Source organism: Tauraco erythrolophus, chromosome 26 (genome assembly GCF_009769465.1).
Source record: "Tauraco erythrolophus isolate bTauEry1 chromosome 26, bTauEry1.pri, whole genome shotgun sequence".
Classification (NCBI taxonomy): Eukaryota; Metazoa; Chordata; class Aves; order Musophagiformes; family Musophagidae; genus Tauraco; species Tauraco erythrolophus.
In genome coordinates this window covers 4,192,845-4,207,239 of record NC_141490.1, presented here as the reverse complement: position 1 = coordinate 4,207,239, position 14,395 = coordinate 4,192,845, and the positions used below count along the sequence as shown (strand labels likewise).

The window sequence follows — 14,395 nt, the reverse complement described above, 5'->3', positions numbered from 1 at the left end:
TAGAACAAAGGATGGCAGGATGCAAACAGGAATACAATAGAGAGGATGCCCGTTTTCCCACAGCATCACGTACCACAAAGCTACACTTCATTGGGGCACCCAGAATAAAGATTCTTGAGTTTGAGGGGACTGATATATGGGAGCTGCTGCACAAAGCAACACAATGTGTGCTTTATGTGTGCTAAAGCTCACATAAAGAAGTCTGAGCACTTACATATTTAAGTCTGAAGCAAAGATTCTTTTCCAGAGAAGAGAAATAGCAAAATCTTACAATGCTGGAAACTTTTTAGTTTCCTAACTATTTAAACTGCCATTTAAATAAGAAGAGGAGGTCAGGGAGAGAGAACACATAACACAGCATACTACAACCAAATATTTGGGATACGGTACTTAAGAGGGAAGGGAAAACAAGCAGCAGAGCAGGCTTAAGGAAAAAGTATTAGGTCAAATTTGCAAGAGAACAAGAAAAAAGCAGAGAAGCTCAAGGACAGACTTTGGCTAGTACCATAACAATGCCTGACCTTGTTATGATGCATGCTGCCATCTCATCACCAAAACACAACAAATACTCTGCAAAGGGCAAGACAGAAATGGATGGGAAGACAGACAAGGAAAAAGGAGAAGGAGAAGACGACATGCAGAAGTCAGTGAGCACTCACACGGTTACAGTCATCTGCAGAAATGGGGAAGTCTGTCCAAGTGCCAATGTGCTCCCAGCAATCTGAGGAAGCGTCACTTCAGCAGCAAGGGAGCAAAGCACTGTTGAATTGAAAGAGGATAGAATCCCAGCTTATTTACACACACACAGTAGTTTTAGGGAAAAAGCAGCAGAGTGACGACCTCAGAATCCACTGTGGAAAGATGGAATGTCACCATTGAGACAGTTCTAGGACAGCTTTTATTGATATTATTGTAGTCACTGCAGTTTGGCCCCAGAGGAAAGGAGCAGTGACTATGCTGATAAGAAGGCAGAGCTATGGAGAGATCCTCAAAGAGCTTGATCTGCACAAGAGGCACTGGTCTCCTTCCTCTGCTCTCAGATTTCTTCCATCACAGGCAATTTAATTTTAAAGGCACAGGCTACCTTTAAGTCTCTGCCAGATATGCTGCTGCTATGAGAGGAGATGCAAAAGCCTCAAGAAAATTAAGAATTCTCTGTTGAAACAAAAAGAATTTGAAGTTAATTACCAGAACGAAATTCTCAAGGCCAGAATTAACCAACTACCACATCTCAAACTAGACTGTCCATTACCAGGTGGAAGCTAACACAGCTTTTCCCAAGTCACCTGAAACAGGGAAGAAAAACTGGTTTGACCATCAACATCACTACCAGTTTCCTTCTGGAAGCCAAAGAATGGATTCCAGGGGTAGCATCCATAAAAGGATATCCCAAGCCCAGCTGTCCCATTACAAGAAACTTCTGCTCTTTGCCTTCTCAGCCAGGATACTGCATAAATGGAGCAGTCTGAGCTATCAGGTCACCCTGTAGACTTTCTGCTTGATGATTAAGGCGCCTGGCTCCCTTGCCTTTGTCTCACCAACAAACCAACACCAGTTAACACTTCTTCCCAGGGACACACAGCTGAGCTCCTCTTACTATGTCCAATGCTTTGCTAAATGGAGTTTGAATCTCAGAGTAGAGGTACATAGAAAGAGGCAGGTAAAAAACAAAGTTACAGGGAACTCTTTGTAAGGTACAGAACTTTCAACTACATCTTACATTAAGTAGCTATTCTTCATGCACAGTGTTTGCAAACAGCATCCTATTTCCTATGGTTATGGAATGTAGCAATAATTAATTACGTACTTACCATCATCATACAACTCTCCTCCTCCCCACCCCGTGTTGTTTCTGTTTCTTTACTGTGTATTACACCTCACTTAATATGCTTGCTATTTCTCTATTTAGACAGCCAACTATAAAGTGTAAAAACACACGTATTTTCCAAGGTAAGCATTGCAAATACTTACAAATGCCAAAAATATACAGCACTAAAAGCATGGAAAAGGCCACAATAAAGTGTATATGTGCTAACTGTAAAGTTAAGAAAAAGCTGATTTGTTCAGGGACTCACATTGAGAGCAATCTGGACAATAGCAGCTATCTTATAAGAGTAGGAGGATGTTTCACCTACCAAACCCAAATTAAGTTAAATTCCCGGTTCAGACAAGTGCCCTTCAGTTTTCAGGGAATTCTTCTGTCCCTACAGAAAATTAAGAAACATTCTGCACTGAACAGCCGTTTCAGAATCAGCTGATGACTGCACTGTAAACGAGGGCCTGTAGAGATGCCCTTCCACCACTGCTATAACCTAGCAGAGTCTCAAGGGAAGCTGAGGCAGCAGCATTACAGGTCAACAGCACTTTCTCCACCAGCTGCAGTCTGAAGCTTCGGCAGAATGATCAGCCTCCTTCTGTGCATTCAGCTTCCCTATGCTTTCATCTAGAAAGCCAGGGCTGTGAACAGCAATGCCAGCTCTGATTTAGATGTACTATCGTCCCAGGTTCTTGAAAATTTGAGGTGAAAACTAAAATAAATCCTGCAAAAAAAAATAAGCCTTCATTTTCTACCCTTCAACTTATGCCAGTCTTGTCTGTCAATTTATTGGCTCAACAAGTTGGTTTTAACTCACTTATCCCTGCAATACTCCTCCCCATCTAGGCACTTAAGCATTTATCACCTTTTCTATGCCCACTGCATGTCAAACAAGTCACTATAAATCAGGAGATTTTACTCCATCTCATCTCCAGGATTGTTCGGTAAAGCTTGAAAGCTTTGAGCTCTTACTAACAATTTAGGCAGATTACAGCTGTAGCAACTCAAGTGGCTCCTACCATGAGACACCCTCCTCACTCCACTGCTTGGAATACAAACCCCTGTACCAGGGGTGGCAAAAGAGATGCTATGTGCTCCTTACAGACACCACAGTCAGCAGCTCTACCTGCTAACTCCAATAGTCAACAGTAACACAAGCTGAGACACTGTACAGCCCTCTCTTCAGCTGGGATGTCTGTCTGGCATCGTATTTTAGTCTTATTGTTGATTACTAAGTAAATACACAGGCCTCATTTCCACTTCCCATGCAGTATTCTAGAGAAGGAAACACCCCTTTCAACCTGGCTTTTTGGCTCCACACACCACAGAGAAGCTAAAGGACAAGTTCTGTAACCTATACTATTTGTCTTCTCTATTAACTGACTGTTGGCTTAGATTTACAGTTTGAGTTCTGTGCAGCAAAAATCATCTTTTGTTTCCACTTCAATGGCACACCAGGTCCCAGACTATGACCAGGGATCCTAGACATTGCTGTATGCAAATAATATTAACAAAATATTTCAGTAACACACAACAAACTAGATGTGCAGCTATTTTATCTGGGAGGAAAAAAGAGGAAGAGACCTGGTTAAAGACTGAAAAAGTAACAGAACTCCAGAATGACATTTTGAGATGTACTTTTTTTGGTGTTTACTCAGTTGATTTCCCAAGGCAAAGAGATTAGAAAAAGGGGACCTGAAGAGTTGTACACCATCCCATCACGTTTTATTTTAGCACCACCTTTGTGCAAGATCACTAGTGCAGTTAGAATTCCCAGACCCTTCAAGTTTGGGCATATGCAATAAAATTGGAAGGAACATCACAGCCTCTAGATGTGTCCCAGGCCACGCTCCAGCTTAAAAAGGCATCCCCATCAAAAAGAGGTGTTCTACAGCTCAGGAAACTCTGGCGTAGAGATTTCAAGTAGAAGTCCACACCACAGATTCTACAGCAGTCACTCTCTGCAAAAACCTGGCCACTCACTCACTGAATCACACATCAGACTCCCTAGGAAGACCCTCACTTCTTCCCCATCTTTGAAACCCCCCAGTTCCAGCTGTGAAAGGGTAAAATCAGTTCATTTCTGAGACTCTGATGGCTGATTTTATAGCAAGATTGAAGTTTTAATGCTTCAACAGAAGCCCATGATGGCCTTGTCTATTGATCTTGGCCTTTATCTGGTCAACAATTGAACTGTTTTCAGACCATCTCAAGAGGCCTTAAAACAGGCTTAATGCCAACACTTTCCCTCTCAGAATGCCTTCCTTCTCCACATTTGGTATGAAACGGAAGGAGGTGCAAGCAGAACAAATCTAAATTAGTCCTCTGAACAACCAGCCTCGCTCTCAACAGCCAGTTGGCATCTCACAGCAGTGACTACTTGAAAAAACTCCTGGGTAGAACATGCAAGCAGAAAAAACAAAGCTAGAAGTGCGATGCATTCTGCATCACAGCCACTGCTTCACTGCAGCATTCGTTGGTAAAGGTGAGTTAGCAAAACCTGAGTACCTCTAAGGCAGCTAGTTACACCAGGAAACCCTGTCCAAGGAGCACAGGGAAACATCTTCCATGAGCTCAGACCAAGCTAGAGGCACCAGCATGCTCTTCAGCATCCAACTGGTAGCCTACCTCCCCCAGACCTGCTGTTAGCAACACAGAAAAGGCTCCAAGGCACAGTGAATGCATTGTTGCGAGGTGAAACCATGCAAACTGCTCAGCAGCTGACAGCACACTGCACAAAAAAGCCTGCTGACGAGGGCCAAGGAGGCTTATGTACGGAACTGGAGACCGATGAAAGGGGATGGTTGATTATAACACATCCCAGCCTCCTACCACTTCTCCGCCACTTCTCCACACGCTTGAAGATACCTGCTGTAATATTCTGAGAATCCCAGTGCTCCCAGAGGATACAGAGCTGATGGGGTGACCATTACTTAAGGTCTGCAAGCAAAGTACAGTTACGCAACTGAAACTTCTGCTTTTGGGAACAGGAAGGAAGGGTAGGGATTCTGCCCCACGTCTCAGATGGGAAAAAGAGGGACATTAAAACGCCTCTTCACCTCCTCCTCATGTTCCTGAGCATCACGAGCTAGTGATGCAGCCATACGCGGTCTGTCAGACCTCCTCTGCAATCAGTGATATGCAAGGCACATTGGGGTTTATCTAATCTTAACTGTCACTAGTCCAGTAGAGACAGAACTGATTAGGAAATGGGAGAAGCAGGATACTTCTGCTACTCAGGGATTTGACTAGTAATGGGGCCCCTTCCTACCAAGTACTTGAAATACAGGCATCCCTTTACAGCTAGCACTGTTGTAAAGAGCAGTGAGCTAGTCTCCTCAAGTTTTTCACTCATACCAGAAAGCAGCAGCTGGCTTCTACTTAATCATCACCTTTAAAACAGCATCCGCTCCCTTTTACTCCAGTAAGCTTTTCTCCTTAATAATGCAGGAAGCTTGCACCACGCTGTGTGGATTGGCATAGCTCAGGTGACAGCAAACTACTGTGCTCCATTCCTTGCAGAATCACCACATCTAGACATACAAACAAGGGTCCCTGGGGTCTGTCAGCCGGTACCCTCCCCTTTCAAGGGCAGATCCAGTGTGCACAGCCATGTTTTACTCTCAGTTCTCACCTGTCTTCAGCTGCCCCAGGCAACAGGAAAAAAACCCTTCCACTCTCCCTGAAGCTGCAGAGGCAGCAATCTTTGCCATGCCTCCACTTGCAGGCAAACAGGAGCAGAGTACGTTAGTGCCAACTTCTTTCTATCAAGGGGAAAGGGACACAGGCCAGCAAGATGCAGCATAAGCAAGCTCTGGGTACATAAATAAAATATGGAATTTATCTTAACCTCACACACTCCAAGGATGTAAGTTTTGGCATATTTTCGAAGTTTGACTTCCTGTCTGAACTTTACACAAATTCCAGGTTAGCTACAACTACCAAGTGCTAAACCTGAGCCAAACTCTGCTGGGATGTTAATTAGGTCTTCAGGGTCAGGATGTTCTCGAGTCAATTCCTCAGACACCTACTCAGCTGCCACTCAGTTCTTACTCAATCCATTGGCCATTGACATCATAGCAAGGAATATGAGTTCAGTAAGCATTTGGCCTACTATGCAGTTCGTAAGAAAGACTGCTCACCTCAGAGACAGGTTGTGTGGAATAACTGAGTAACAGACCTGAAACTAGATCTTTGAGGTCCCTTCCAACTCTAACTGTTCTATGATTCTATGAAACATCCTTCTGAGGGTCCATGCCTGGACACAAGCATGCAGAGTAGCAGACATTACTGAGATGCTTCTTGTAATCCACTACACAGCAGCACAAAGGAAGCAGTTCCCAAATCTCAGCATATGCCCTCCTGTGGGCTCACTAGAACTCACAGTCACAAGATTAGCAAAGTAAAAATGCAACTTAACTCCACTGTGCAGTGCAGTAACAAAAGAACAGAAATTTCGGAATCGAAAGTCCAGATGTAACACCAGACCCAAGGATGTTAATAGGTAAACAGGCCTGGAAGAGCTGGCCCAGGATGGATAGGTGGCAGTAGCTCAGGGCTCATAGTTCATGGAAAAAAAAAAAAAGCAGTTTCAGGCTCAGAACAACTACAAGATACAGCAAAACTCAATTCACATGGCTCTGACAAAGCAACAATAAGTCACAGAAAAATAAGCTTTCGTTTTGCAACAGCTTTTGTGCCAATGCTGCAATTTGAATTGGTCATTAATCAACGTGAAGAAGAAACTTAAGTTTCTTGTACTGGAACTTCATAGCAGCTCTCATCCAGTTGCTACACAAGCTCTAGATCCATCAGGACTGTCACAACAGCTCAGAAGTGAAATAAAACAGCCAAGCTCAATATTGACTTTGCTGAGGACAACAATCACACATGAAATTTCCCTTGTGTATTTAAGTATCAGAGCTGCTAAACATCAATAAACAGCAAGTTTGATGGAGCTATCTACATCAGCTACAGTTTTGGGGAAACAAGTCTCAAAAGAAAATGCAAGCTACTTCAGGACTTGGATGCACTTGCACCACAAGTTCTACTTTTAAATAAATGGAAAATGCATCGGTTTAGACATTGATAAGGTCAACATAAGTTACACGTCTTGTTAAACTACTCAAATACAGGGAAAATAACTAAGGGTCTCAAGCAGCCCGGGCCATGCAATTCCACTGAGTGATTCCAGGCACTCCCCAGTTCAGCCACCACCAGACATACCTGTCGTCACGCATATGAGGGCTCAAGAACCGAGATGAGTCGTCATCGTGGCTGCTTTGCTGGCTGCTCTGCTGACTGCTGCAATACGAGACAGGAAAACAGAAGCAATTAGGTGGATTTGTGTAAGTCTATGAAACACTCTGGTTTAAAGCCAGAACAAGAAAAACACAGTTCATAATTCATATGCAGAGGTGCAAAGAGGAAACAACAGAAGACAGCAAGTTCCAATCTGATTTACTACAGGCATGACTCATTTGAAGCCTCTTAACCTCACTTAATGACACTTTCCTAAGGACTTCCCGAAATACAGAAGCGACCTTGCACATTGCCTACACGAAATGCCTCATCATGCTATTCCAGAACAGTTTTACAGCTTCGCATTCAGATACTCAATTGCTGCATATTACCCGCACTTCTAGGCAGCAGGACAAACCAGCAGTTAAAACAAACTTAAAAGACCAAGCGGCCAACCCTAAATTTCTGGTGGAGACTTGCGTGCTGAGCCCACGAGATGTCACTCTTCCCCTTTAAATCGATGGCTTGGAGTTCACTTTTTTTTTTACCCTGCACATCTGCTGTATGGCATTAGCCACATTCCCTTTTAGCATCCTCTACCTGCTCCAGGGACTCACCAGGGTTTCTGCTTCTCATTTTTATAGCCTCATTGCTTTGCAAGAGCTTTCCTTCTGAGCAGTAGATATGTCTGATTCTGCCTTCAGGTGACAGATTAGAAGGCAAAGATGTTCCTGGGCCAGCTCTAATCTACTTCACCTGGCTACCACTGGCTATGGAGTCATGGCAACACAGCTTTAGCACAAACGGCACAGTCCCACCTGAGACACTGGGTACACTTGCCTGAGCAGACAGGCTGTGCTAAAAATGCTGTGGGCTTCACTATTGGTAGGACCTAAAGTGTTGAAATCAAACTAGTTCAGGTATACATACACATGCTCACAATCACAGCTTCTACTGCACTGTACACAGATCTGCACATCATATTGCCTGCAGGCTCAGAAATACACATACAGTGTCAAGAAGGACAAGATTGCATCTTTTCACTCTGAAGAGCAATAATTCTCAGCCAATAATATATATTTTGGGGGGAAACATAGTACCAAAACACTGCAATGATTTTTCCACGAAGTCAACTTGTTTGGTTTGGGTTTTTCACCTGGCCTTGATCTTTTTAACCACTATAAGGAGGATCCTATCTCTTGGAAGAAAACACTTGCTTCTGCTGTGCAAGAAGCATTCTTTCACTTCTTTCTATTTCCACAATATTCTCCCTCAATTAAGTTTTCAAAAAGAACCACCACAGAAATGTTTTTTCCTCTGTAGGTGTACTCTATGCTTGCATAAAGAAGTGATAGCTACTCTTACCTACACTAACACTTTACAGCCCAACTACAGAAAGGACACTTCAAACAGTAGCAAGTGTACTGACTTGAGTAAATCAAGTCTCATGCAAAAAAAGATTACCTTTACCACCATAGAATACTAATAGAGAAAATACTTGAAAAGGTTTAGAAGTTTATAGATAATCTTGTCTTCATACTTCCAAGGAATGGCAAAATACAGCCAAGCAGACAGGGAAAGAACTAAAATCAGTTCTCAATGACACACGAGAACTACACACTCTGGTACTAAACAGCATTTCTTCAGCAAATATGTATAAATAAATAGCTCTAACAAGCCTGTATGTTCACTTTTTAGGGATCTGAACCCTAAAATTCCCTAAAACTTGTTACATAGATAATTTATGTAACATAAAATTTTAGGGATCTGAACCCTAAAATTTTATGTTACATAAATTATCTATGTAACAATTTAAGACCCACAAAGTATTTTTCCAATTAGTTTTCTTGGAAGAATGTTCATAGTTTTAAGTTGAGTATATTACAATTCTTTAACATGACCATTTCCTTTTATATTCAAAAAAAGGAGAAGGGGAGGGACTTTCTCTTCCCCTTTGAGATAAGAGTTTTTGCCCAAGAGGTTCGTAGTTTCCTCTGAAACAAAAAAGCCAATAAGTCTTATTTTTATTTAATATTTTCAACCACCTTGATTTTGACCAACCACTTCTCAGATCTTCAAGGACTCCATCTTACTGAACATAACCTTTCTGAAAAACACAATAGCTGTCTTGGGCACCCACTTAACATTTAAGAGGTCACAGTGCTACACCTGGCACCATCCACCATTTTTGCTGCTTGTTCAGAACATGAGGCAGAAAATTGTTCTTTACTGTTAAGATGGAAAGGAGAGCAGGCAGAAGCTTTCAGAATATAGTAATTAGTGATAGGTGTTTATAAAATCCTCAAGTAAATAATATAGAAATTAGCCTTTGTGGTTGGACACAAACCCACAATACTCATGAAATATTCACAACTTTCAGCTACAGATTTAAAGTATATGCATCACATTGAAGTCACAGGTATGCATCTTGTGTGGGCACACACAATCCCACAGAGCATACTTTGTTTCCCCATTGCACAGCATATAGTTTTACCATCAGAGCCAAGACAGGTAAACATTTTTGCAAAAGCCTCTCAGCAAGGGAACAGATTTAATTTCATGCTCCCACACCTACATACTTAGTCATTCTTTTCTTAAGTGTCTCACAGCAGAAAGCATAATCAGAATAAGCACTCTATATTAGCTTCAAGGTATAAGTCAACAGCTGGGTAAGACCAATATACCCCCAAGAGCAAAGAAACATCTTTCCTGTACTTACAAATTCAATTATGGCCCAGTGAACTTGTTTGGAAAGAGCGCAAAAGGAACTCCTAATTTCCCTCCTAATTCAAAGGAATCACCATCATTTTGATATGAGAAAGTATGGCAGGAACTATTTCTGTAACTACTTGTTAGATATAACAAAACTTACCAGAGGAGAACACTCAATCACAGCTCAACAATAGCAGCTGCAACGCCAGTAATCTCATGTGAGAGTTTACTTTTGGACAGCTATACAAGATGAACCTTGAACCTTCACGTGCTCACCACCCCACCATCGAATTTCTCCTTCAGCAAGTCCTCCAAATCCAGGTTTAAAATTTAATGGAATCCAGGTATTGCAACACATTGCAGTACAACATCTTACTGCCTTGTCACTGGTGAACAAAAGATTGCAAGCAATGAAACCCAGACCAGGAGAGAGAAAACAGTTTACACCTACTCGTACTTTATTTAATGGTATCCAACATGAACCATGTTTCACTACAACAGTGTTTTTGCACAGAAGCCTTGCAAAGGTTTGTGGGATTTTCGCACAAAGAAAAATCATTTCAACATTCTGGATGTTAGACAGTGTGGCTGTTAAATTTCCTAAAAAGCATAGAGCAGCTGAAATGCAGAGCCTATTGTTTTATTATTCTTCTCAGTCCGGTTTAAGTTGACCTACTTTTAAGAAGACAGTGTTCCTTTGAGATGGTATAACAAGTTACTGTGTTACACCAGAGATAATAGGAGGAGATAAGGAAGTTATGATTTATACTGGAGAGTAATATGGGGGGAAGCTTTTAGATACAGTCATGTCAGTTTTGGATCTACACAGGAGGCTAGTTAAAAATCTCAGGAAACCAGCAAAACAAGCTTATCTCACACCAAAGCTCAGCAACAATAAACTTGAATTTAGACAAGGCTTAAATGGTTGGGTACACAGGCCCAGCATGCACCTTTCTTATAACTTCAAAGACACTAAACATTAAGACTTATGCCCTGTGGTTTCTCCTCAATTCTCATGCAGACTCATAACATTACTTACTACTTTAGAAAGTGATTAAGAGTTTTAAACACAGATTAACCATGCCTTTTAACGATTAAATCTTTGAAGAGTCTACTTCCACTGCTCCTCCATCTCATTGATCCCAAGCAATTTACCCAGGTAGCCCAAGTACAAAAGAAGCATCTATTGACTGAAAAGCAAGTGTTCTGATCACACACCTCCCACACTTTCTTTGAATCTAGAGATGAGAAAAAAGTCAATTTTGCACTATTTGCAAGACTTCTGTATACTGAAGAAAAATAAGTAAATTTTGGAGTGAAAGAAGCTCTGTATCATTGGACCAACAACAGTGTATCTTGATAGGCGTATAAAGGAAAACAAATCTTCAAATGACTTCAAAACTGGATTTGTATTCAATGTTTTATTTCTCATTTCCTTAACAATATCTGCTCGCTTTGCCAGTTCATCTTGCACCACATCGGAAGACCCAAACACCACTGTTCTACAGAAATATTCCCAGGAATGCTTATTACCACCTTTGTTTTCTACCATCTGTAGTTTGTTACAAGCCTTAAATAGTTTTTATTGACTTCATGACCCATGTACTTCGATGAAAACTCATGACACAGTTACATAAAAGAATCAGCTTTTCCAAATCTTGCCAGAAGTGAACATGAACAGACTGCAGGTACTAAAGAAGTGCAAAACTTGCTTTTATATCTTAAATATTTAAGGATTTCTCTCACACTTGGTCTTGGGAAGTTACAAGCTATAAACTAGATTTTGTACTGTTCTTATCATCCTGCTTTTTTTAAAAAAAAAGTCTCATTTTATTCTGAGATTTCAGTCTCTGAATGATAAAGCAGGGCCAAGATCTCTTATTTTATGCATGAATAGGCTTTTAAAGCTAATCAGGTCTTCTAGAAGATATTTGTCCAGACTTTACAAAGTTCAGACACTCAGGTCAATGTTTGCACACTAAGAGCCTTCTGGGACTCCTGTACCCTCCAGATGTGGGTGAAAAGTCCACCACACTTCTGTATCTGCGTGTGTGTTTGACAGAGTTTTATTCAGAGGAAATTTTTTCAACAGTTATGAATGAACGGGGCAAGCAAAGAAATGGCTGTATCCTGGCAGACAGAATGAATTAATGAGCTGGGAGAATTATTCATAAAAATCTGTGGCCTTCAGTAGGCTACTGTTATCCACAGCTATTAGCTAAGTTTTCAGGTCTGAACCCAGGTTAGTATTTTGTATTTGTTTTGCTTAATTAACCCCTGTATTCATCAGGCCTTGGGTTCAGTATTAAGCATTTCAAAAAGGAGAATAGTAGACAATTGTCAATCAAGTACACATATATTCTTCAATTATGTTCAGCAACTGTGGCAATAGTTTTTAGAACTAAAAGCTACTATAAGCTACTATTTATGAAATCTTACAATACATGAATATTTTCATCAACAGATTTAGGAACTAAAAGATATGCAGGTTAATCAATAGAACAGTAAACTTGCATCAAGTTAAAATTTACTAATCTTTTTGGCTATTTGAACAACTACACGGTTCTTCTCATCCTCACAGCTGCAAGCACAAAGACTTGAATCTACCTGCCTATCACAAAATAATTAGGATGTCTGAAGAACTACCACTAGAAAATGTACAGCAGTACCAATATCTGGTGTGAGTTACGGTTACTTCCAAGCTGGCAAAGAAATTAAATACATCATGCCTTCTAAATGGTATATTTATATGGCCAAAATCCATTATTTTAAGCAAAAACTCTTAATTAGGTCTAAAAGATCTGTAATGAAAATGGTATATTTTAGACAGTGAATTCCACCATGTGCAAGCAGTCTTCATTTGAAAACTCTCCTGGCAAGTGTTCATGCCCCTTTCCTTTGCAAATAAACACAGGATAATAAAGCTAGATTGAACTTCAAAGCCTCAGGTGTGTCACAAAAGGTCCCTCTGCACCTTTTCCCCACAGAGGGCTTGACAATACAACAAATTGATCTTTCAGTTTCACCCTCCTGCTCTGCTCATCCTTCCCACGAAGTAGTCCCTTTCATATTCCTCATGAAACAGCAGAAATAGACTTCCCAGCCCCAGCTGCCTAACAGCACCTCCTTGTCCTTGGCAAATTAAATTCCTGCCATCAAAAGCACTGTGTTACTATGGTTGCATGGATACATAAAGGAGGGTAAGGGACATGGATGGGTAATCGCTGACTTAAATTCCAAGGGATAACAGTCTCCCCCTTTATCAAAAAGGGCTGTCCTTTTAGGAAAGACCTAAAGCTATCAGTGTGCAAATTAAAAGCCAAAGCAACTTCAGTGATATGGCTTTCCCACAAATTTCCACTTCCAACATGCAAGCATAAAGTTGTCAGGGGAAACATGCCCTTAACACCCAAGGCAGCGAGCTAACACCAGCTTTTATTTAAAAGTTAAAGACTCATGTTCAGCAAACGACAATTGCTGAACCTATACCAAGCCCTGTGGGAGGCAGATATCGCAACATTTCTAAGGATCACAGCACCCGTTCTGTATACAGCTCCATCTAAGGACTCACTGTGAAAGAGTTCCTTCCAACAGGTGGCAAGTACCCTGTTTCCGTGTGCGTTTCGCTGAAGTTGAAATGGGGATACGCAGAGGCAAGAGGAAAATCTGTACCCAAGCTCATGCAGTGAATCAGTGCAACAAACAGAATGCACAACTGGAAAGTGAAACTTCCAAGCACCTGTTTTAACCTAAACCTAGAGCATGCAGGCAGTATGATAGGCTCCAGGTAGTGCATTCCCAAGAACCAAAACAGCACTTCCTACTCCAGACCTTTGTATCTTTTTAATAACTCAGTTTCATAGACTGGGAGGGGCTGCAAAGCAATGTTTACAGTATAAACCCATTAGTAGTGATCAAAAAAGATAAGGGCCAAGTGCATACATCATATAGACCATGGCCATAATTAGCACTGTGCTCTTTGCAGTTGCACTCGGAGTTGGAGAGCCACAGTCCGAATCTGCAGCAAAGTCATCTTCTCTCCTTGCTGGGAAGGGTTACAAGGGGCAGGACAGGCAAGTTCTCTCCTCTCACTCTATGCTTTCACCACAGAAAACACTAACCTTCACAGCTGTCAAGGCAAGCTCCTTCGTCAACATCATATTCACCCAGGAACAACAAACAGCTCAAATTTCAAAACATAATCCAGGGGAAAACAACTGTGGTAACGAAAATGATGATTAATTGTTAAATCCCATTGACAGGCACAGTGCTGTGTAAGACAAGCAATTCAGACGGTCCAATGGTAAATATTTGCTGACTAGATAAGATCAACAGCATGTAAATTCCAGGCCGTTTGTAAATTAGCCAATTTTGATACTCTTGTGTGGCTGGTCATCCTAAACCACACAAATACTGAAAGGCAAATATTTAAAAAGAAAACCACAAACTACTGCACAAAGGCAGTAAGATTCAGCCAAAACAAATAGAGTTGGTGGGACTCACAACCACGTGGCACACATTATTACAAGCAAATGACAAACCTGGAGTCACAGCAAACAGTACATCAGTACTCTCCAGAAGAGATGAATGCACCAATTTAAAAAAATATCAGTTCACTGGAGGTAT

The 14,395-nt window shown here is 41.3% G+C and overlaps 1 protein-coding gene across 6 annotated transcripts in view; it reads right to left on the bottom strand.

Annotated features, from left to right (window-relative positions):
- The window catches only part of GRAMD1B (GRAM domain containing 1B), an 89,315-nt gene that overhangs the window by 68,808 nt on the left and 6,112 nt on the right, over nucleotides 1–14,395 (bottom strand). For 5 of the 6 annotated variants that reach the window (XM_086626808.1, XM_086626811.1, XM_086626812.1 and 2 more), the window contains exon 2: nucleotides 7,043–7,120. In XM_086626808.1, the coding sequence (XP_086482934.1) occupies nucleotides 7,043–7,120 (78 nt within the window). The remainder of the gene's footprint in view (nucleotides 1–7,042; nucleotides 7,121–14,395) is intronic. The other variant, XM_086626810.1, reaches the window with a different exon arrangement.